Raw genomic sequence first — 24765 nt, 5'->3', positions numbered from 1 at the left:
TCTTTTTTCCCTCTCTCGTCTCTTTTTTCTCTCTCACCAAAGAGATTTCAAGGCACTATGTTAAGACTGTTATATCTTGAAGAGCCACAACTGACTGCTCATTATCCCAGTCACATTTTATTTATTTATATATTTTATTCCCCATTTGAATCTGTCTGCAAACAGACTGTCACACAAAGACTAGCACCTCCCATCCCAGGCTATTTGACAACCCCCACCCCCCCCTTACAGAATATGAGGCTGACATGAAGTGTGTGTGTGTGTGTGTGTGTGTGAGAGAGAGTGTTGACTTGTGTTGAGGCAGCATGCAGTTGGCCAAAACTGGTTTTAAGGTGGCCATTAACTGGAAGTCTGTTTATCTTTTAAGTTCTACATTGCTGTGTATCTTTTATTGAGTCAGTAGAGGGTGGGGAGGTGTGTGTGTGTGTGTCTGTCTGTCAGCCTGGTCTTTCTGTCTTGGTAGGATGACATACAGAACAGATAGTCAGATAGCTCAGAAGATGCTACTGGCCCAACTCCCTGCTCGCTTGAAAGGGATGTTTGACAGCTAACAAACAAGCCATCCTTCTGCTAAGCATCCCCTTGGTTATGTTATCTGCCAGTGTGTATTTTTGTGAAAGATGGTATATTATAATTGAATGAAAATCTATCATTAACACTGACTGCTAATATTGCGTCCGCAAGGTAGTTGTTAACTCTTGCGTCAGCTCTTGCCCTCCAGTCCTGATCTGATCCTGACTAGTGAATACTGAGATAAACAATCCAGTTCCTCGGATCCCTTTTGTTTCCTTCATAAACAAAGCCAGCACAGAGAGAGGCGTAGTGGAATGCTACCGGTCGCGTTTAGAGGACACAGATCAGAACACTGCAGCGCTCCTAACCCGGGGGACCCTCAACAACCACCCAACCTCTGAACCCTGACCCAGAATCACTCGCAGGAATGATGGCCAACCGTTGCTTACTTTTTAAACCAGGCTACCAGTATTGGTGAGCCCTTAGTGACTGAAAGTAACCCTGGCCTGGCCCTTGGACACAGAGAGAATAGGGCTGTTGCAGTCCTACTGATAAGACTACACGCTGTGAGGTCAGCTATACACAGTGAGGATGTGTGTACGTTTATTTATACGCCGGGCTAAGGATGTGTGTGTGTGCGTTTGTGTTAGCCACATGCAGAGAAAGGATTTGGATGGGAAAAGGAGTTTGTCTCTCTGTGGTAGTGTGTTACACTTGACCCTGAGTCAAGGTGTTTTGCTTTAAGCTGAAACGTACCAGGCTTCTTCTGGGTGAAGGCGAAAGCCTTTTGATGGTGAAGGAAGTTTCCCCCTTGTCCTGTTTATGGTAAACAGGCCAGACTTGTTGATCCTCTGGGGCTCTGACCTCATCAACAGCACTCACAGAGAGTATGCAGAGGTCACCAGAGCAAGGACAGTGACACACACACACACACACACACACACACACACACACACACACACACACACACACACACACAGCCTTCTCAGCAGGGATCCACTGGGAAGTCATCTCATGTTAAAGGCTTCAATTTGAGATGGCACTGTGCAGTCAGTACAGCACAAGGTTGCAGGTATTTATTTTACGACGGGAGGTGAATGCTAAAATTGTGTTAAGGACGCCCGCTAGGCTACCACCCCCCCCCCCCCCCCCACACACACACACACCTCCTTTTACTTGAACACATTCACACTGCATGCAGAGTTGCACACGCTGCCAGGATTGGTTGTGTCAATAAAGGGAGACAAATTTAAACCTAGAGAGCTTTTGTAGTCTTGAAAGTGATATCAAAGCACTCACCCCCACCCAGCATACCCCATCCACTTCTCTTCTTACAGGGAAGAGTAATGACATGTAAATTATGTTGCTTTAATGTGTTTGCTGCTTTGACAACATCAACTTATTTTTTCCCAATGTCGTCCTTTACAGTAGTCTAACTCGGCAGCCATTAAGCACATGTTAGCCCTAAAGAAGACCATAAGCAGTGATTTAGAAAATTTAGAAAAGCTGAAATATTGGGTCCGTATGGATGCGTATGACCTATCAGAACACAGATGTTTCGAAATAGTCTTCTCCCGGGGGTACCAACGAGCACATCTTGCTACGCCCGCTTTCAGCTGCATGAAAATATACGACGGTGTCAAAATATGCGACCTCTTGCTTTCCACAGTTAAGGCGTTGGTGGGCCTTGTGGCTCTCCCTTGCTCTCCCTCTACCTCTTCACGGTCTCTCGATGACATGCTTTCACTCATCCAGCAACATTTGTCACATTTTGTCAACCTCGTCTGCAGAGGGCATGCAATTCGCTTTAGTGTAGAAAAAACACACTTTTCTAATCGCTAGCTGCAGGCAACCTGATTTAAGCCGATGACAATCTCATGTGACGATTAGATATGTCTTTTAGATGTGTGTTATTCTGCTGAAGGGTAGGTTATATTCTTTGTTTTTTGTTCTCAGGCCTGTTATATAAAAGAACTGAACAGCATGTCTGATGGGATTATGTTGTAGCCTTGTTTGCTACCACAGAGCCTTCCTGTTCTTCCCTACACCGATATCACGCTACAGACAGAGATCCTCAATTTGAAGCCAATATGCCAGTCTTACGACGCTGTCTTTCGCGCGCAAGTGTGTGTGGCTGCGTCCGTCCGTGGGGTGCCAAATGTGCTAGGACTGCCACTAGGGCTCAGGTTCAGCATTCAAACTCATATGGACTCCCACCCCATCGGCCTCATAATTCATTTTTCCATCATGAAGTGTTTATCACAACCCTCCTAATGGAAGTGCTCTGGGTTTCTTTTCACGGGTCGGTGGATGCCATTCGTTTGCATGCTAATTGCGGGCCAGGCCCTTCGCTTCGGCGTCGTCGCAGCTGCTATCATGGCTGACACCTCACCAACCTGAGCGCCGCCGGGTAGACGCGTCGTGCTCACCCGCCGTCAGTGCTAATTATCTCCCTGAGTGGTGGAGGCCGGGCCGAGCTTGTGGGTTAGTCACATGGTGCCTGCCTGCCTGCCTGCTGTACGTGGGATGCTGTGTGATAATGTTGGTTCTGCGCCACGGTACCCCCCCCTGCTGCTGTTCTCCTCGGCTGCCAGAGAGAACGTCTCCCCTTGTTGAATACAAAGAGCAGACAAGGCCCGCCGTTCCACTGGGTCTCCATACACAGCCTGTTTCATTCTGTTTGAATAGAGACTTCTTTCCACTTCAGGGCAGGTGGGTTTGAGAGGTTGTGTGCAGCAGGGCCTTTTACATTTACATTTAGCAGACGCTCTTATCCAGAGCGACTTGCAGTAAGTACAGGGAGGCAGGTAGGGTGAAGTGCCTTGCCCAAGGACACAATGTCAATTGTACGGCCGGGAATCGAACCAGCAACCTTCTGATTAATAGCCCGATTTCCTAACCGCTCAGCCATCTGACTCCCTATGATCAGGCTTTTGATGTAGCCTAGGCCCAACCCTCATTACTGATGGATGTTCCCCTTAATCTCCTCTGTAGTTAAGTGTCTGGCCATGACTAATATAAAGCTTCTAATTGAAATGACATGATATTCGAATACGTTTCAGGGTGAAGCAGTCAGCTGCTGTTTAAACGTACTTTGTAAAAAAAATCACTACAGTAATTGGATCCAATGTGAGAGGGAGCACCTTAGGTTTGACAACAAGACAAGCTTCGTTCTGCCGCTATCTTGTGCCTGCGCAGTAAGAACTGCAATGTGTTGACACCACAGAGCTTGTTTCAGGAAGGGATTCTCATTTTCCATGCAATGGGTGGAGCCTTACATTGTCGCAGTTACTCATTAATGAGGGGGTGCATGAATGGGTTTCATAGACTGACTCAAACTAAACGATTTTGGGCACAGTTCCTAGTGTCAGTCAGGGACCAGGCTCATGACCCATCCCTTGCCATTCATCATCAGGTCAGTGAGGTCTAACCAGGTGAACAGGCTGAATTCATGTGGAACACCGGTTGGATTGAGTCGTATAAAGCCTGAGGATCTTCCCTGTCTTCTAGTTAAGTGCTGAGTCATGCTGTCTGAGATTCCTTCCAGATTCCTATCCTCGCTCTCTGAACAGGGATTTTTGGGTAGTGAGTTGGCTGGAGGAGACCGTCTTCCAGCTTTCCCTCTCTTTCTCTTGCGGTGTAGGCTTATAACCCTGGCCCCCGTCTTCTTCCTGAGTCGTGGCTGATATCACCGAACATCTTGTCTCCTATTGGCGGCACATGTTGTGCAAACCGCAAGGGGAAACCCCTGCAACTTCCTGCCGTCTACGAGTTGTCAGCCAAGGCCTCCAGTAAACTCCTGCTGAAGGAAGCAGTGGAGGTGTTCATGTGCACAGTAACATAGACACAGGCGTGTGCTGTCAGTCTTGTCCTCGTCGGGTCTTTGTCGTGGATATCCTCCCGTAAAGAGGAAACGAGAGGAGAGCTCAGCCGTGCAGCGCGTGAAGCACGACTCCACTCATAAGCAAGGTCTCGCCAGCCTCTTGATAAAGGTCATTGAGGGTGTTGGCATAAATACATGTAGGATCAATTGTACTGAGGCCAGACAGTTTAGGAAAACATGGGTGTTACCCTCCAGCCTTGGTACCTCGCAAGGTTGAACCCTTTTATGTGAGAATATTCATTATTTTTAGATATGGCTATTTACACAAGGTCATGTACATGGTTATATCAATTTGCAATTCAGTTCAGCCTTGATGAAAGCCATTGTGATATCCTAACAATAGGCTACTCAGCCATTGGAGGCTTTGAGTGTAAATGGGTTTCCAGCCGTCGTCCTGCATCTAGCGTTAGTCTGAGGTCTCTGCTATGAGAACAGCACACAACTCATCCTTAGAAAGCAACCGCACTAGAGGCAACTGCTCGCTACAATTCAGATTGCCCGGTTAACTAATCAATTTATTCAGGTGTGCAAACTCCTCACCTTTAGGTGAGACTCACCTTTAAAAAAAAAAAAAGGGTCACCTACGTGATTTGTGCAGATCCGATGAGAAAATATTTGGAGGGGGTGGGGGGGTCGTGGCCTTGGCCAACACAGCATTTTACCCATGCTTCGCAACTTTACAACTGGCTCTGGAACCAATCGTCACTCCTAATGCCTAAACCTCACAGCCAATCAGGGGAAAAGTGGGGAGAGGTTTTCTACATTCATCTAGCCTCTTAATTTTGCTCTCAAAGTGCACTAGATTGGTGCGCTTAACTTAAATGTGAGAAATGTTCTTCTGGGGGAGCATGCTCCCTGACACCCCTAGAGGGTCGGGGCTTCGCTGGATCGTTCTCCCCTTTTTTACCCCTGACCCGTTTGCATGCCTGTTTATTGCTGGCAAGTGTTTACAACAGTTCATATTTACGTAGCCAAATTGCCTGCAGTCGACTTGTCATACATTTGGAACAAGCATACAGAGCTTAAAGTAAAGGCATGTATTGAGGTGAGATTCCAAGTTAGAATCTTCACTGTGCTATTGCTATCTTGACCACAACTGGAACTTTCTTTCAGAAATAATCGTTGAAATCTGGTAAATTGGGCCAGATAATACACCGCCCCAGGTTTACGGCATGGAAAGCAGTCAAGGAAATGATCTTAGACATATTGGAGTTGACTGGCCGGAGTGTTCTAAGAGATGCACCGCATCGCACCCAGCTGTCTGTTGTAGTTTATGAACCTTTGGAGGACAGGAGGACAGGAGGAGGCAGTGCTGCAGCTGGCATCCTCCCAGCCACGGGCACTCATCTGGGGATGGGCTCTGACGTTAGGGATGGGCTGAACTCTGGATGTTACCTCTGTGTGAACTTTTTCAGGATAGAAGTTTTGGGCAGTGTCCTCCTGAAGCTATCTAGGTTGTAGAACTATACTCCATCTGAAGTCAACTGTCCACTGTTATCCACACGTAGATGGCCTTCCTCAGTTCCTCGGTGGCAGAGTTTTAGGCCAGCACATTCAGGTAACTCAGTGCTGCTCTGTTTACAATGTCTTCATTTGTTTTGCTGCAGAGAGTTTGCGTTTGTGTGAGTGTGCGTGTTTGTTTCCGTATGTGTGCTTGCGTGTGCTTGCTAGTCTGGAAGGGGGGGGGGGGTGAGCTACGTACCGTATACCCAGAGGGGCTGGGCACAGCTGCGGCTCAGGGTACTTAAGGTCCAATGGAGAGTTCTCTCTCTAGACCTCCATATGGCCTAGTGTGAAGACAGGCTAGCATCCAACATGGCAGCATTCGTTATTTAGTCATCCAATCCAAATCCAGAACAATAGCACGCAACATGTCGGACTCAGTCGGAGTCAAGTAGCAAACCTTTTGCTCAGTTCAACAGTGGGTCAACATGACAACGGTGTGTGAAAGACACGTGTCATATTTTTGATTTCACTTAAAGTAACACTGTTCCCACAAAGCAGTCAAAGCAAAAAGCTATGTGATGACATGGTGATATTTAAGAATTCACTCAGCATTTATAAGCCAGATTCAAGGAAATGCCTATCTGAAATGTTAGGCTAGCTAGGGGAACCCTAGATCAACATGAGGAACTCGAGCCAGGATGAGGACTTGCTTGTGACTAAAATAACAAGATGGGCAGACGGGCACATTGAAAGGAACACATGTCCAAACAGATGCAGAAAGTCAGTGAGTGTAACCATGTCTAGAATGAAGGCAGAATGGCAGGAAACGCAGCTGTCTCAGGACGTGCCGGGTCAGGAACACACTTCCTGTTTCCCCCATGGACTGCCGTTTCGGGAGTCTTTTTTTAAACCTTTTCAAGGAGTAGCATCAAATATGTGATTCGAACATTGATTTGAGAAAGTGAGACACGCAGGGAGACAGGGAGGGACACGCGGAGGGAGAGAGAGTGAGACACGGAGGGAGAGAGAGTGAGACACACAGGGAGGGACACGCGGAGGGAGAGAGAGTGAGACACACTGAGAGAGTGAGACACACTGAGAGAGTGAGACACACGGAAAGAGTGAGACACACAGAGAGAGTGAGACACACGGAGAGTGAGACACAGGGAGACAGGGAGAGACACAGGGAGACAGGGAGACACGCGGTGGGAGAGAATGAGACACAGGGGGACAGAGAGGGACGGAGGCACACACACAGAAAGACGGTTACGGTCCTTCCCTCTGTGTCAGCGTGAGAGTGAGCGAGAACGGTAGGGTGCGAGGGCGAGCCCAGGCTAAGCAAACAGAAGTGCTGTGCAGACGCACAGATGCAAGCAAACACTTCTGTTTGCTTGCATCTGTGCGTCTGCAGCTGGAGACCAAAGGGCTCTGAAGTGTTGCACGGCTCCAGGGATGATTAGGCGTCAGTGAGAAACTGGGGAATGCCACTCATCTCTGAGCCATCTCCGTGTTCATCAGGACAGCGTTCAAGGCTTGAATGAGACCCTTGTGTGCGTGTGTTCTGTCTCTTGTCCTTTTGTGTCTTTTTGTTGTGTGTGGTAGGCTCATCTTCACCTGTAACCTCTCCTTTTCTACCTTGCTTTCTTTTAAACAAGTCGAAAAGGCCATACTAGACTACATACTGCAATTCCAGGATAGTAACGTGAAAGCAACTAATTAGCAGCTGGGTCCATGCTCACCAGATGCAGATCCTCAGTAGGCCTCAGTCATGCAATAACAACAACAAGCTGAATCTCCCATCATCCTCTCTGCCTCAGCCTCGCCTCACCCCTGGTCCAAGATGCTTTTGTAAACATTTCCACCATTCAAGATCTCCTGGCTACTGCACAGTGTGTACCGTTAGTCTCCGGTGCTTGTGGAACAGTGGCCCTGTACTACTGTGCCAGCTTGCTCGTCTTCATCATGCCTCTTCTCCAAGCCTCCGAGCACAGAGCTGTTCCAGGAACTCAAGACACTGATTCAAGGCCTCTCTCTCTCTGTCTCTCTCTGTCTCTCTCTCTCTGTCTCCCTCTGTCTCTCTCTCTCTCGCTCTCTCGTACGTGCGTGTGGCTGCAGCACGGCTTCCTCCTTGGTTGAATAACAGTTTTTCATTTCTCATAGAAGTTGGCGAGCTCACCCAGAGAGAGCTTGAAGATAACTTCCCAAGCCTAGCTGAGGTTTCCTGCAAAGCCACAAAGCTAATGGCCAGCTCAGACCATGAGGTGTAATGGGCAGGGGAGGGGGGTTATTTCCTGAGCATCCCTCTCCACTTCCTCTGGATCAGGGCCCAGCCCATTTAGAGCCTGATCTACCTCCAAGATAGGCCGGCCGCCACTGTGGTGCTGGGTTGCAATTAGCCTAGTAGTTCTGAATATCAAGGAGTTACTTTCCTGGAAAACACCCTTCTGTTTCTCAGAAAAAGGCCTTTACAAACGTACATGTGTTTGTATGACTAGTAACAAGAGATGAGGGGGAATCTAACCTCCTTTTGAAGTCTTCAAGAAGACCAGTTAAGCTGTAGGCTTCTCCGATCCTCCTATCGTAGAGGAATGGCCAGGGGAAGGGAGATCAGGGTCTAATACCCGGAGGGTGGGGGCGGCTGGCTGGCACGGAACTCCCCACCCATTAAAACTTCTGGAAGTGATCTTAAGAATGTGGCTACTAGGGTTGGTAGCAATTTGCTTTGGTATCAGTTCAGGAATCCGATTAAAAGAAAATGATGTGATGTTGTTGTTGGGATTTCTTTATAATCCAAAGCTAACTAACCACGACTCCCAGAATGCTTTTCTTTCTCCACAGCGAAAACGTAGAACCCTAGGAGATGTGGATCTGAGTTCTCCTTATTGGATTTCATGATTTATTGTGTTTATTACATTTTATTGTTCGTTGAGGCTAGCTGTTTGTTTTGCTGTGTGTTTCTGTTTTCCGGTTTGAGGTTGGTATTGGGTAGGGGAGACAACTAAGTGTTTTTAAGATGCAGCTGTGCTGTGTCTGCAGTAAGTATATTAATGTGTGTGCGTGTGCGTGTGCGTGCCTGTGTGCTAGGGGTAAAACTGGTTCTGAGCAGGCTACACCAAACAATCCTTGAGCGATCTGCAACGCAAAACAAAAAAATCCTAGTGCAAACACACACACTTATGCATACGTCCCCTTAAAGTGAAACCAGGGCTTTGTCATAGTGAAAACAGCATGGGGTGCTAATTCATTGCTACAGCTGAAAGGATTACACAGCAGTTTACACATCCCTGCCATTGGGGTGATGGTGAGTTACTGTGTAACTTCGGTCAGGTTGATGATTAGATGGAACAGTGACACATCGACCATGACAGTCTCTATATGCGCTGCACAGGTTTCCACAACAGTAGGAGTCTGGAGAAGTGGGTCGTGTGTGTGTGTGTGTGTGTGTGTGTGTGTGTGTGGGTGGGTATTGGCTTAACCTGATAGTGTTTGTTCACACTTTGTTATTCTCGTTTCTCCCTTTAGCCAGGAGTTTGTGTGGTCTTTGATGGATACAGTCACCTCTGCTGAAAAACACACAAACAAAATAAAAACATCCCAGACAAAACTTCAGATCAAACATAATCTTTGACAAAGGCCATACCACATATTTGTCAGACAGAAGAAATAGATTTGTAGATTCAACATTTTGGCAACCAGCAACACATCAGCAAACACACTGTTTGGATAGTTTATGTTCTCTTCTTTCCTTGGGTTAGAGATAGCAGGGACACATAAAGGGACTGTTGGAGCTTCCCGACTGCATCTGAACGTTCCAGACTGCATCTGAACGTTCCGGACCGCATCTGAACGTTCTGGACTGCATTTGAACGTTCCGGACGTTTCTTTGACAAGCTGTCTCTGAAAGCCCCCGCTGGCTGAATGAACTGAAGAGCTCTTGTCTTTCTTCATTCCTGCTCACTTTAAGAGCAAGACATCCCTGCGGCCTTGCTGATAGATTGGACTGGGATATTTATTTGTAAACTCTTCGACTCTTCGACTTGTACATCTAAACCCTTTCTCTCTCAGTAAGGCTCCGGTCTTGAAGGTCGACAAGAATATGAGTTGGGGTGAAAAATCCTTGCCCATCAAGAAAACAAAATTCTTAGTTGGATTTACTTGAAATGAATTTGGTTGAGTAGTTGGTGGATGGGGCAGGGAGGCTAGGAGGCTGGGTCTGGCTGTCTGAGGACAATGTTTACCAGCTCTAATGTGCAAGCGCCTTGACAGACACTGACTGGAATAAGGGAGAGTAGTCGGGCTTGTGGTGAGTGAGTGTGAGTGACTAGCTGCGTCCTTTAATTGCCTGTCATTGCCAGATATGAGGCTGAATCTCCCTCGGCAGCAACAAGAGCAAAAAAAAAGATTGGACATTGCGAAGAGTTCCAATTAAAAAGAACCACTGGAGATTTTAATGAGCAAAGTAAGGTCAGAATCTTTGGCCTTGGTCTACTGTTGCTAAATATGTTTAGTAATTTAATTGTAATAAATTAATGTTTAATTTAGCATCAAAATGTTTTACATTTTCGGTTTTAAATGATGACCCCCCACGAAAAGGTTTTGATTAGCTTGAATATTTCGCATGTCATGTAGAAACCAGTACACTGCAGGCCAGGCCTGACGGTGATACAGACCCGCATCCATATCAACTTGACTTTTGAAATCCTCCAGCATTCCCATGCCTCAATCGTAAACACATTGTAAAAAATGCACAACTCGGTGTGTCCGGCGATTTGTTTCGTTAGCAGCTGTCTGAATGGAAGTCTTCCAGCCAATCCTGTGTGTCTCGGCTCAGCTCACAGAGGCGTACACGGCAGAAGGATGATGTATGGAGATCGTAGCGAGCAATTGAAATCCGGGCATGGACCGCTCCGAAGCGACACATGAGGATAGATTTGTTAGCTGCTTTTCAGTTTGCTTTTTTTGTGCAACCGCCTCGTTCGGGCAAATTACTTTTAATTCAAATGATTCCACCCGTGGAATTAATCGAGGTTTCATTAGGAGACGAGCGGAAGAGAGTCATTAATAATGGACACACTTCCATGACACAGACACACACATCATCTATCAAACACATGCACGTCAAACCAATAGATAGACGTCCACAAAAACACACATTGTCTCTTTCTGTCTCCCTCTCTTACTCACACACCCTCTTATCACTCACAGACACACTCCCTCTCATCCCTCTCTCTCTTTTACGCACACACACACACACACACACACACACACACACACACACACACACACACACACACACAGTAGACTGTGAAGAGACCTCCGAGACCATCTAGGTTTCTTGATCAACGTGTCTGGCGGTTTGTTCAAGCAGTATCCTCCTGTGGCCGGCAAATGCCCATAATCTGCAGCGAGCTCTGATCTGCAGCACCGCATGGCTGCAGCGAGCTCTGATCTGCAGCACTGCATGGCTGCAGCGAGCTCTGATCTGCAGCACCGTGGCCCTCTAGGAACCAATGACTCTCTCTGATGTACGCTAGTTCCCTCCAAACTTTACTGTTTACCCTTATTTTACCCATATGTTTGTGGACACGTATTGGTTCAGGCCATATCGCTCTGTGTTAATTCACCACAAAGGCTAGAACAGAGTTAGGCCTATCCATGCATGTTAACTGCCAATACGATTTTGAATGAGTCAGATCCCAGACACAAAGGTATTGATATTGTGTTTAGGGACCTTTCTGTGTTTGATTACTGCTTCTCTCCATATCCTCTTCTTTTCTATTCTTCTCTTCTCCATCCCCCTGCCCAGGCTGGCCTTGATGGCGACACACAGAACTACAGAGGGTTGTTTGTGCTCCGTGGCTCTGCCGCTGGCTGGCTGACTGGCTGACTGGCTGGCTGGCTGACTGGCTGGCTGGCTGACTGGCTGTTCAGCAATGATTAATTCAGACGGGCCTTAAGGGTGAGGAGGCAGACAGGGTTACCCAACCAGGGATCTGGTGACAAGCTGGAACAAAGACTCCTAAGGCCTAGTTGAGGAGGCTAGTTGGAGCTGTGGACTGGAGGAGAGGGGAGGGCTTTCTGTCTGTGAGTGTGTGTGTGTGTGTGTGTGTACATGTGGGTTGGTAAAGGTCTGGATTCACATGACCTCTACCAGTGTTTCAATTCGCAGAGCTTCTTGGTAAAGGCTCTCGGGAGAGACCCACACTATTTCCATGTACACAGGTTTGTTTGGTTCCACAGCACCCCTTCACCCCACCACACACACACACACTCACTCACACACACACACACACACACACACACACACACACACACACACACACACACACACACACACACACACTCCCTCTCCTGTGAAAGCTCAGTGGAAAGGCTCGCTGTCCTAATTGTGTGGGAGGTGCGTGTGAATAAAACCCAGAACCATGTTGCTCTAATACGCCTCTGAATTGTCCTGTGCATTGGCAGCGTTTTGCAACAGAGATTTGCCGCTGTCATTTTCTGCATAATTTCAGTCATTCATTCAAAGCAGAGTCAATGTCCAGCAGCGTTTGTGACGGCATGGCACTCCAGCCTCTACAGATGGTGGAGTGGTGGGCTTGAGTGCCCCCCCAGGTCCCCCTGCTTCACTCTGACTTTGGATTTGACATGATTTATGAGGACAATCGATACGCTCCACGCAAAGGTGACTCATCACATTTAGCATCCGCATCCGCATCCCTTTTGTGTCTGGTTGTGAGGCATGGTGTTTGTTTTGGAACGTCCTGGATACGGTTTGACACATTGTTTCTGTTATCTTTTTATGTATTCATTTATTCAACAGTGTTGAGTGTTGTGATAGTGCTTTCAACAGCTCATGTGGATGTCTGTGATGGGATTTTAGAAGCTTGTATGATGAGGGGCTTGTAGAGATGGCACCTATAGGGCCTACATCCCCTTGCTAGCATTTACATTTTGTTGCATAATATCAAATGGTCGATCTGAAGCAATGGAGATTTGTCCTTTTGCTTTGTTATATTTATTTTGATCTGCATGCCATACATGAAGCACAGTGCAAAGCACATTTAATCCAGGAAACAAGTCTGCATTTTGAACATTCTGGCAACTGTCTTCCAACTACATCCTCTCTAATGAGCAGTTAAATATGGTGTGCATTACTCTCCTAGAAACAGGAGTTGATTCAAAAAGACAAATTTGCTGCAAATATCATCGAAATAGGAACTTGAGATAATATCTTTCACATTGGCAGTTTTTAATGTTTATTTCTCCCATAGAAAAAGAGGATAAGTCTGTATCAAAATGGGTCAAATTGAAGGTTGTGAGATATTACAGGAAAATCCCAAAATATCCTTATCAGCACTTTTTGTATTTCTCTCAAAGACCTTGTGTTTACTGTTCTGGACCAGGCTGCTGCACACAGGGGAAGATTCCTTCTGATTAGCCCAAATTAAATTCATTGCAATTCTTTCAACTCCATTCCTCAAAAGGGTGTAAAAAAAATCAGTATTGGCAATACAGAGAATGCCCTGTAACCTGCAATATTCAAAAGAAGATGATGAACATGGATGACAGTCCAAGGACTCATCTCTTACAGAGTTCAGGCTAGTGACACCATTCTGGCCTGAGGAGACTAATTTACTTAGATAAGCTTTGCTGTGGCACAGTTCAGTGTGATTCAATTCCTGATCAAAGGTACATTTCTGAAGGACTCTGTATCTGCTAACGTCTAAAGCAGTTCACTGTTGCCGGGATACTTCCACCCACCACAGTTTCAGCCACAGCTCTCAGTGCTGACTATCAACTGCTTTTAATAAAAGCTCACAAGTACTTATTTATACGGTCCAACAGGTTCACCATTAGATGCTCGGCTTTCATCTGCTCAGTCTCCTTCATGGAACTGTGGACTGTATCTGGTCAATTAAAGCACTTCTATCTGTATTTCTGTCTTTCTCTCTCACTCACTCACACACTCACTCACTCACTCAGTCCATGGGTATTTAACAGTGTTCTTCACAGCGCCCTGACCTCCCTCTAGGTCACTGTACAGCCTCACCGCCATGGCATCCAACCCCCTGCCCCGCCTCTCTCCCCGCTGCCGCCTGTCTGATGGATGGCTGACTAGCCTGCAGTGTCATGGTCGTAAATCACCTGTTACCGTGGCGATCGGTACACCGATTAACCCAACCTCCTCTGCTGCAGTCACAGAGCCCACCTTACAGAGCCCGCCTCCACCCCAATACTTTATATTATATTTTATTGTATATTTTATTTAAATTCTAAATCCACATAGTATTGCTAGTTTTCGTACCCTTATTATAGTTAGACCTCATATTACATTTTTTAAGATTGCTATATGTTTAATGTATGCACCTTCCTGCCAAAGCTAATTCCTTGTCTGTGCCAACTTTCATGGCGATTAACACCCATTCTGATTCTTAAAAGGTTGTATTTCTAGGTACATGGGCCGTGGACTTATTGAAGAATTAATTAAGGGGAGGGGCAGTGACGAGGAATGGCTGTCAGGTGGGATGGGAGGGTCGTGTGTGTGTGTGTGTGTGTGTGTGTGGGGGGGGGGGTTAGCAATCAGTCGCTCTTGCTTTATTTATTCATTCCTGTTTTGTTTACCTGTGCACTGTCACCACCACTACAAGAGCGCAATCAGAGCATCAAGGAACTGGGTGTATCATACCACACACACACACACACACACACAACCTCTCCTTGTGTGGATTGTGAGCTGATTATGGTGATCCTCTGATTGGTCAACGCACGCACGGATGGGATGGGGGTTAATGATGGTGGGAGGGCAGACAGACAGTCACACTTATCATAACTTTTATCTCCATCCTTGTTAGTCCATGAGAGCTACGATGGGCCATCCCCCCTACACACACACACAGAGTTAATCCACCCTCTGTCATTTTAATGGGACAGTTTCCATCAGAAGAGCCTCGAGGATTTACACCATTTCCAGGTCTTGATCCAATTGTTTTCCCAGCCTGCCTGGCAGCCCAATAGTGGCTATCGCTCTTTTTTTCCTCCGGTTGCTTCTTTCGATTAAACGCCACCGGCTCACCTTCTTGATATTAGTTTTGACATCTGCATTGTTATTTTCCCTTATCGCTTTCTATTAGGGAGGGTTCAATAATAAAAATGTCCTCAGAACTATTACTTGGTGACGAATCGTGACATTTATGGGTTGTACAATTTATTTATGGACACAAAGAACATTATTCATTTGCAATTGGTCCACTCTGCCGCCCTGCTTAACACACACACACCTTCTGTAGATAACACTTCAATTCCAGGAAAGCTTCTAAAGGTACAGAAATAGCGATAATCGTGTTTATGAGGCTGAATATGTTTTCATTGAGGAAGACTAGACCAGCTGAGCACCAGGGCTGCCTTGTTCATCCACCAGGCTGAGATGACAGGAACAACATTCAGAAAACAGCCAGCTTTGAAATATCAAACCTGGTTATGTACTGTATGAAAACAAGCCCAAATCCTTTTAACTGAATGATCAGACTGACATTTATTTTGTTGAATACGAGTTAGTTAAGAATATAGTTGCATATGAGTTTCCATTTAAATTTCCTATTTTCTTCAAAGCCAGTTCTGTTGTTGTTTGTCTACTGCTGTGAACACAATCTGTGGGTTGGCCTAGTTGACTGGTGTGCTGTCTAGATGATGTGAAAGATGAGGTTCAGTCCAGACTACCAGGCCTCGGGTCTAGGTCCGCCTGCCCAGAACATAACCCCACTCCTAAAACGAGCCAAAGCATTAAGCGCAGCGAGACGGTTCCTAGCGTCAGTTTCACCCCCCCAACCTCTAATCCAGTCATCCACATTCAACCACATGAGCAGATGTTCATGAATACGGCAGCTTTTATTGGCCGTCGCCCACCGGCAATCTTGTCATTCATTGGCAATGTACAAGATGGTGTCATAGGAACCCGTGTCAAATATGGTGACGAGAGGAGGAGCCCTGGGGTTTGTTTGTTTGGCTGTCAAACTTTATTGAGCTAAGCAACTTTACCCTAGATAAACTTATCTGATTACCCTAGATAAACAGAAACTAATAATGTATCTCTTTTCTTCCCCTTTCCCTCTCTCCTTTACCTCCTCTCTCCTCCTCCTGCCCCCCATCCCTTCCTCCCCCTCCCTCTACACACCTCCTGCTCCCTCTCCCCCTCTCTCTACCCCTCCTGCTCCCTCTCCCCCTCTCTCTACCCCTCCTGCTCCCTCTCCCCCTCTCTCTACCCCTCCTGCTCCCTCTCCCCCTCTCTCTACCCCTCTTGCTCCGTCTCCCCCTCTCTCTACCCCTCCTGCTCCCTCTCCCCCTCTCTCTCCCCCTCCTGCTCCCTCTCCCCCTCTCTCTACCCGTCCTGCTCCCTCTCCCCCTCTCTCTACCCCTCCTGCTCCCTCTCCCCCTCTCTCTCCCCCTCCTGCTCCCTCTCCCCCTCTCTCTACCCCTCCTGCTCCCTCTCCCCCTCTCTCTCCCCCTCCTGCTCCCTCTCCCCCTCTCTCTACCCCTCCTGCTCCCTCTCCCCCTCTCTCTACCCCTCCTTCTCCCTCGCCCCCTTCCCTCCTCAGTTGGTCGGGGGCCCGTTCGACCTGGAGATGAACTTCATCATCCAGGAGACAGAGAGCGTGGTGTGCATGGTGGAGCTGCTGGACAAGTGCCAGGCCACCTGCCAGGCGGAGGTGTGGAGCATCTTCACCGCCGTGCTGAAGAAGAGCGTGAGGAACCTCCAGGCCTGCACCGACACCGCCCTCATCAGGCTGGTGCTGGAGCGCGTGGCCTGCGCAGACAGCATGATCGCAGGTACGTCTAAGGGGTGGGGGGGGTCTGGGTGGGGATGGGGGATCTCGGTGGGGTGGGGTGAGGTGGGGGAGTCGGGGTGGGGGGGTCTGGGTGGGGTGGGGTGAGGCGGGGGAGTCGGGGTGGGGGGGTCTGGGTGTTGATGGGGGATCTCGGTGGGGTGGGGTGAGGTCGGGGAGGCGGGGTGGGAGGGTCTGGGTGTGGATGGGGGATCTCGGTGGGGTGGGGTGAGGTCGGGGAGTTGGGGTGGGGGTCTGGGTTGGGGTCTGGATGTTTTCAGACTTAAGGTCCTTGTCGGATGAACCCTAAGGGTCACCTCCAGGGTACCTGGCTTGGTCTGACACATTGATATATGATATCAATTTAAAAGCCATCTGGGTATTTCTTACCATAAAGGTCATTATTGTAATGAAGGGCTGGAGAGACTGGGGTGACAGTTTCACGCAGAGACCTGTCCGCGTCAGCTGTGGCTTCTCCATCTCCCCGTGACATCAGATATTTAGTGAGAGAGACTCCAGCTCTCTTAACCCCTTCGACTTGCACAGAATCCACACGGAAACCATTTTCTATTTGTGCACAATTTGACCAATCTGAACGCTATGGATCCGAAATCCATATGGTTCATTTCCCAACTTGATCCCCTCAGTGGACTCTCGCCAGGCTTCCCCAAACCGAAACCCAACCCCGTCTGGGAAGAGACTGTTCAGACTCCATGAACGAGGCCCCTCTCTGGTGGGAGTACATTTACATTTAGTCATTTAGCAGACGCTCTTATCCAGAGCGACTTACAGTAAGTACAGGGACATTCCCCCGAGGCAAGTAGGGTGAAGTGCCTTGCCCAAGGACACAACGTCAGTTGGCTTGACCGGGAATCGAACTGGAAACCTTCGGATTACTAGCCCGATTCCCTAACCGCTCAGCCACCTGACTCCCTGAGTACCGTCCTAGCGAGTCTGATCTCTTTACCTGTCCAACACCCCCTATCCTCTCCCTACCTCTCTCTCTCTTTTCCTCCCTCTCTCTTTCTCACTCTCTCTCTCCCTTCAATTAGAAGGAGCCTCTAATCCCTTGCTCGCCCCCACCAGCCTATGACTCAGCAGTCCCCCCCACCAGCGATCCATCCTAACCGTTTCTACGGAGACGGAAATAGCCTCAGTGAGCACCTTCCAGACAGACAGGCGCAGGCAGATGGGCGCAGGCAGACGGGCGCAAGGCAGACAGGCGCAGGCAGGCAGACAGGCGCAGGCAGGCAGACAGGCGCAGGCTGGCAGACAGACAGACAGGCTGGCAGACAGACAGACAGACAGGCTGGCAGACAGACAGGCTGGCAGACAGACAGCCTGGGAGACAGACAGCCTGGGAGACAGACAGCCTGGCAGACAGACAGCCTGGCAGACAGACAGTCTGGGAGACAGACAGCCTGGGAGACAGACAGTCTGGGAGACAGACAGCCTGGGAGACAGACAGCCTGGGAGACAGACAGGCACAGACAGAGAGTTAACTCTGATCTTCAAATCATCCCTGCGCACTGAGAGCCATGGCACCCAAATCCTACTTATGGAGATTAGCATGCACTTAGACTTATCCTCTCCAAAATACCTGTTTAGTCTGTTAGATTACACCCCTCTTGCTCCCTCCATCCCTCCATCCATTCCATCCGCACTCCCTCCCTTTTTCCACCTCTGGCTGATGTCTGGACCTCAGGCGTTGTACTGATCCAGTCGTATCGTGTTTTCAAACCAGTGGGGATTCCTTTAACCTCTGGGGGAATGGGGTGGAGGGGGGAATCTTAGTCAGTTTATTGCCGTCTCTGAATATGGCATGTTTGACCCCTGTGTGCATTCCTGTACTGTAGTTGCCCTGCCCTCTTCTAGTTTGACCTGTGTGTGTGAAAGAGAGGGAGTCTGGGCATCCCAGTTCTCATGTTAACATGTTTGTCGTGTGTTTGTGTGTGTCTCTTCCAGACCTGATGGTGGATATGCTGGGGGTGCTGGCCAGCTACAGCATCACAGTGAAGGAGCTCAAGCTGTTCTTCAGTAAACTGCAAGGCGACAGCGGCCAATGGGTAGGCCCGCACTTCCCATACCGTACAGTCCCGCCATGTTTGTTTGGTAACCTCATGTGGAATGTGCTAGCAACACTTTAGCAGGTTTCCTTTTCACAGCTCTTTGCCCTCTCCAGCAAGGGAGGATGTTTCTCACACACACACACACACACACACACACACACACACACACACACACACACACACACACACACACACTTCTCCACCCTATGAGGGTGTAGTATACACAACTGCATTATTGATGTATAATAAGCTGTATTTTAATGGGGGTGCCTCAAAGCAAGCGTCTTTTCTGAAGTTCTCTTTTTTGCCCTTTTCTAATCGTCAGTTTGAACACAGTGAAGGATAGAGAGAGGGATGGGGGGATAGAGAGAGGGATGGGGGGATAGAGAGAGGGATGGGGGGGATAGAGAGAGGGATGGGGGGATAGAGAGAGGGATGGGGGGATAGAGAGAGGGATGGGGGGGATAGAGAGAGGGATGGGGGGGATAGAGAGAGGGATGGGGGGGATAGAGAGAGGGATGGGGGGATAGAGAGAGGGATGGGGGATAGAGAGAGGGATGGGGAGGATAGAGAGAGGGATGGGGGGGATAGAGAGAGGGATGGGGGGATAGAGAGAGGGATGGGGGGATAGAGAGAGGGATGGGGGGATAGAGAGAGGGATGGGGAGGATAGAGAGAGGGATGGGGGGATAGAGAGAGGGATGGGGGGATAGAGAGAGGGATGGGGGGATAGAGAGAGGGATGGGGGGGATAGAGAGAGGGATGGGGGGGATAGAGAGAGGGATGGGGAGGATAGAGAGAGGGATGGGGGGATAGAGAGAGGGATGGGGGGATAGAGAGAGGGATGGGGGGATAGAGAGAGGGATGGGGGGGATAGAGAGAGGGATGGGGGGGATAGAGAGAGGGATGGGGAGGATAGAGAGAGGGATGGGGGGATAGAGAGAGGGATGGGGGGATAGAGAGAGGGATGGGGGGATAGAGAGAGGGATGGGGGGATAGAGAGAGGGATGGGGAGGATAGAGAGAGGGATGGGGGGATAGAGAGAGGGATGGGGAGGATAGAGAGAGGGATGGGGGGGATAGAGAGAGAGTTGAGGAAGGAGAGAATTAAACAGCCCATTGATCATCGTGCTCGGTCGCGTTGTCATTGAAATAGGGCAAGTTTCTGGTGTACTTCTGTGTTACACCCCCCCCTTACCCTACCCATCTGCTCACAATGTGAAATATGATATCTCTTTATTTCTCTTCCTCTTGCCTCTCTCCTCTCTCCCCCCTTCCCTATCATCTCTATACTATGCAATAAATAGTACATTGCACTTTTAGAAGTTTGCGGCAGCCTCAACAGAACTGAAGCCCCTCCTGGTGCAGACCTCATCATTAACGTGTGCAGCTTTAACAACCACACCAGAGATCAAGTTGCACAGAGCTTGATCATTTGAGGTTATCCTCAAGGGCTGTGAAGTCAGCCTGTGTCGTCACACACACACACACACACACACACACACACACAGACACACACACTCACACACACACACACACACACACACACACTCACACACACACACACTCACTCACACACACACAGACACACACACTCACACAGACATAACACACACTCATATAGACACGCATGCACACACAAAAACACACACCAACAGACAAAATGTACGCGGACGCTGCTGTTTCAGATTGTGTTCTCTCCCTGGAGTCTCTGCTTTGATAATGATTACAGATACATTTAGAAACCAGGTAAACCAGGTACAACTCTAATGGTGGACCTTCACATGCTGTTGAAGGGAAGTTGGCACAAGCTGTGTATTACGCTTGTTTGTGTGGGTGTGTGCGCGTTTGTTTGAAATGTCAGGTTGCGTTTTGTTTGTCTCACCCCCTTGTGTGTGTGTGTGTGTGTTTGTGTTCCCCCCAGCCTCCACATGCAGTGAAGCTGCTGTCTGTGCTGAAGAGCATGGCTCACAGGAACGGACCTGACTCCTTCTTTAGCTTCCCGGGGAAGAGTGCTGCCGTGAGTACAACACACACACCCACAAACACACACACACACACATACACACTCACCTGATGTGTTCTAATACGTAAGCCATACAGTGCTTTACCCACTACTTTATTATCTAGCCAGACAGCCAGTCATCCAACCAGCCTTACAGTCAGCCAGCCAGCGACCCCATGTGATCTTGTCTATGAAAGGGGAACATGCAGTACAAGTCCCCTGGGAACCATCTCTTCTCTTCCTGAAATGCAGCTGATTAGTCACGCTCCCCCACAAGGGAATTCTTGTTTTTCCATGAGAGTAGTGGAGTCCCGTGTTCTAGATGCCGTCTGGGAACAAGCTCCGGGATGGCGAGGTCACATGGGTTCTGCCTTCATAAGGTGTTCAACCGTGACCTCTTGGTAACCTTTTAGCCTTTAGCTTTGAACCGCTTCCCTGTGTTCATCTCTTCCAACTCGTGTTGCACAGGTTGTGCAAGGGTGCATATTTCCATTGGCTCTGCACCCTCCCATCGCTATGGTGATATAGCTCTGTGGTGAGGGTGTGTAGGAGTCCTCCCTGTGGGCTTGAGGACTGGGAACGGCTGTGATTGGAAGCGGGTGTGTGTGTATGCATGCTGCACACAAGCTGCACACCTTCCTGTGCCTTCCTCTCTAAAGAGGCAGGAAGCCCTGGGAGGATGCACACACACACACACACAAAAACACACACACACTAAACACCAAGCTAAATAAACAACATGATACCAGCTAGGCTTATCCATAGCTTACAAAACTTCAAAATATGCTCCCTTTAGCCGTATGTGTCTCAGACCCCCCCCATCTAAGACCCCCCCCCCCCCGCACCTCTCTATCCCAATAACCCAGCCCTGTTGTACTCCCCCCCCTCCCCCCAGGCCATCGCTCTGCCCCCCATCGCCAAGTGGCCCTACCAGAGTGGCTTCACCTTCCACACATGGCTTCGCATGGACCCCATCAACAACATCAACGTGGACAAGGACAAGCCTTACCTCTACTGGTGGGTAACCTGGATACTATCTGGATGTACTATGAAACTAGTAATACAATATACAAGTATACTATCTGGATATACTTGTATACTTTCTGGATACTTTAGTGTACAAGTATGCTAACTGGATGCATAATGCTCTATTACTGTATTCTTTTTACATACTTTGAGATTCTAGTATACTGTTTGGATTCTTTATTATACTTGTAAAGTATTTAGATAGTATACCAGTGTCTCCTGTACTAGTGCATCGTCTTGGATAAAACTAAATACATATGTGAAACTGAATACATTACTAGTATACTGTCTGGATACCATGATATGCTTAGATGACCTGCTGTCATCTCACCTTCCTCAAAGATAGAGCCCCCCCTCATTGTTTGGGCTGGACTGTATTCTCAGTGACATTGTTTGAAAATCTATTGCTGTGGCTTCCACATTGTCGTAGCCTTGAGGAGCTTTGTAGTGAGTATCCTGTGACCACACGTCAGTGCTGCTGCAGCTGTGGGAAGTTCCTCTTCCAAGAGGAATTTCCGGAAATGGCTGACATGGCAGTTCCACGTTCCTACACTGTTCTCCTCAGAACCTGTACTGTAGCTTGGTATGAATAATTCCTCCATGTCGCTGGCTGTTGGGAGCCACCCAGGTGCTTTGAACGCAGCAGAAGGGGCTGTGTGTCAGAGTGGGCGGGGTGAGCCTGATCAACTGAAGGGTCAAATGAAGTGCTATGTGAGAAGGTTTCCAAACAGTTATCAGACAGAGAAAAGGGCCCAGCAGCTTTGCCGGCCTGGGATTTTTTTTTTTTTTCTCTTGTTTGCTTTCTCGCTTTCTCCCTTTGTCTCTTCCCCTTTACCCCCCCATCCCCTCTTTTCTCTCTCGCTCTCGCTCTCGCTCGGAGGGCCAGTAAATCAGGGCCTCTAATCGTCCTATTTTCAGACGATAATTAATTTCTGTCAGAAAACCTAATGCATGTGTCCAGGATGTGTTTGGGCCTTCTAAAATAAATTAGCCACACACAGCACCAGTCTGCCAACCAACCAGTCAGTCAGTCAGTCATTAACCACACACAGCACCAGTCTGCCAGTCAGTCAGTCAGTCAACCAGTAGAGAAATCTGTAGTATAATTCCTCTTCAGGCCTGTGCCCTTTTAAAAACAGATTAGTTCAGTAAATCACAGGCTCACAGGCCGGGGCCTCGACTTGGCACGCCGGTAACGACACAAATGGGAATTTGTTGTGAAGTTGACTGATGATTGAGTCTTTCACTATCTCTGCTGTTTCAAACCCTACCCAGAAAAATGTTTGTGTGATTTATTGACGTTTGACTCCCCTCTCCTACCCCTCAACTCCCCAACTCCCCAACACACCATGCCCTTGAGTTAAAGTGAGCCTGCTGTACTTACTGAAGTGCAATTGTGTGTGCGTGTCTGACACAGAATGTGTGTTTCTCTCTCCCTCTCTCCTCCTCTCTAGTTTTCGCACCAGCAAAGGCCTGGGCTATTCGGCACACTTTGTGGGCGGCTGCTTGATTGTGACCTCGTTAAAGTCTAAAGGGAAGGGATTCCAGCACTGCGTGAAGTACGACTTCAAACCACAGAAGGTAGGAAGGCAGTTGGAAGGGAGGGAGGGAGGGTAGGGAAGGGAAGGGGGGGGCTTGGCCTAGTTGCTCTGTGGGACAGCCCACATACACAAACCCAACGCTCCTAAAAACGCTTGTGTTACCTCGATGTAGGACACAAGTTCACACTCTCATAGAATTATAACATGTACACACACACACACACACACACACACACACACACACACACACACACAGACAGACACACATGCACACACCAGTAAACCAGGCCTCGCAGGGTGAGTCAAAGTCATATCTTTTCACCCCCGGGGGCCTGCAAAGCCTGGATAAAGAATGAAGGAGGGGAAGGAGGATGATCTCATAACTCTGCAGTCAGTCTCCTGGTGCATCCAGCCAAGCCCCCTTCAGCAGCACCTACATCCACGTTACCCACAGCCAATTTAAAACCTCCTCTCTCCCCTGTGTGCAACTCGCTACACACTAACCGCCCCATCTCTCACAGGAAAGCAATAGACACCCTCATTTTGGGGTGGGATTTTTCTATTCTATTTCTATGTTATATTTAGCCCAGTCCAGTCCGTATAGATTCTCTCCAGAGGTGTCTGGTAAGGATGATAACCCGTTTCTCTAGATTCCGCCGAGCTAGGTTATAAATCTCAGCTGAAGTAGGTGGGATTCCAGCCCCAGGGGCATAGCTGTGTGGGCTAGCCCTAGGATGGTACTACTGTACTAACTGAAACTAGGCTGAAAGCCTAGTCAAAGAGGATGGAAAAATAGATCACTCTCCTTTCTCATTCTCTTACTGTTAAATTAATGAACCAAGAGTAATACATTACCAGCCGTGTCTGTAGAATAGAGGACTGATGTGTTTGTGTGTGTTTCCCAGTGGTACATGGTGACCATCGTCCACATCTACAACCGCTGGAAGAACAGCGAGATCAGCTGCTACGTGAATGGAGAGCTGGCGTCGTACGGAGAGATCACCTGGCTTGTCAACACCAGCGACGTAAGTACACACACACACACAATGTTGCCATGGTAACCCCAGGTAATGGGGTAACGTTCCATCACGGCCATCTACCTGACTTCCATCCAGGACCACACACCCAGTTCTGAGCAGGTCACACAAGATCTTTTTTTTCTCTCCAGACTAAACGGAACCGGTTTGAGTTGTCACACGTATTCCCTTGTTGCCCCTAAATTCCAGTAATTTCTCTATATTAAGATGTCATATTCAAAGCAGTTACCCACAATCAAATGAGTGACTTCCTAACCGACAATCTCGCCTCAAGAATGAGAGTTATCAATCTCGCCCTACACCATGTGATCATGGTTAGATTGTGGAAGGTGACTTATTATCCCTACGTGTGTGTGTCTCTCTATCGCTCTCTATCGCTCTCTCTCTCTCTTTCTCAAAAGGCTTTATTGGCATGAAAACATCAATT

At 48.4% G+C, this 24765-nt stretch overlaps 1 protein-coding gene across 1 annotated transcript in view; it reads left to right on the top strand.

The window, feature by feature from the left end:
• Nucleotides 1–24765, top strand: part of lrba (LPS-responsive vesicle trafficking, beach and anchor containing) — a 178324-nt gene that overhangs the window by 4670 nt on the left and 148889 nt on the right. The window contains exons 2-7 of the mRNA XM_067249692.1: nucleotides 16435–16666; nucleotides 18628–18728; nucleotides 20654–20749; nucleotides 21630–21751; nucleotides 23215–23341; nucleotides 24207–24326. Of these exons, the coding sequence (XP_067105793.1) occupies nucleotides 16435–16666; nucleotides 18628–18728; nucleotides 20654–20749; nucleotides 21630–21751; nucleotides 23215–23341; nucleotides 24207–24326 (798 nt within the window). The remainder of the gene's footprint in view (nucleotides 1–16434; nucleotides 16667–18627; nucleotides 18729–20653; nucleotides 20750–21629; nucleotides 21752–23214; nucleotides 23342–24206; nucleotides 24327–24765) is intronic.

This window comes from Osmerus mordax, chromosome 14 (genome assembly GCF_038355195.1).
Source record: "Osmerus mordax isolate fOsmMor3 chromosome 14, fOsmMor3.pri, whole genome shotgun sequence".
Classification (NCBI taxonomy): Eukaryota; Metazoa; Chordata; class Actinopteri; order Osmeriformes; family Osmeridae; genus Osmerus; species Osmerus mordax.
Note: the sequence above shows the minus strand (reverse complement) of the source record. Positions and strands in the feature narration are given on the sequence as shown.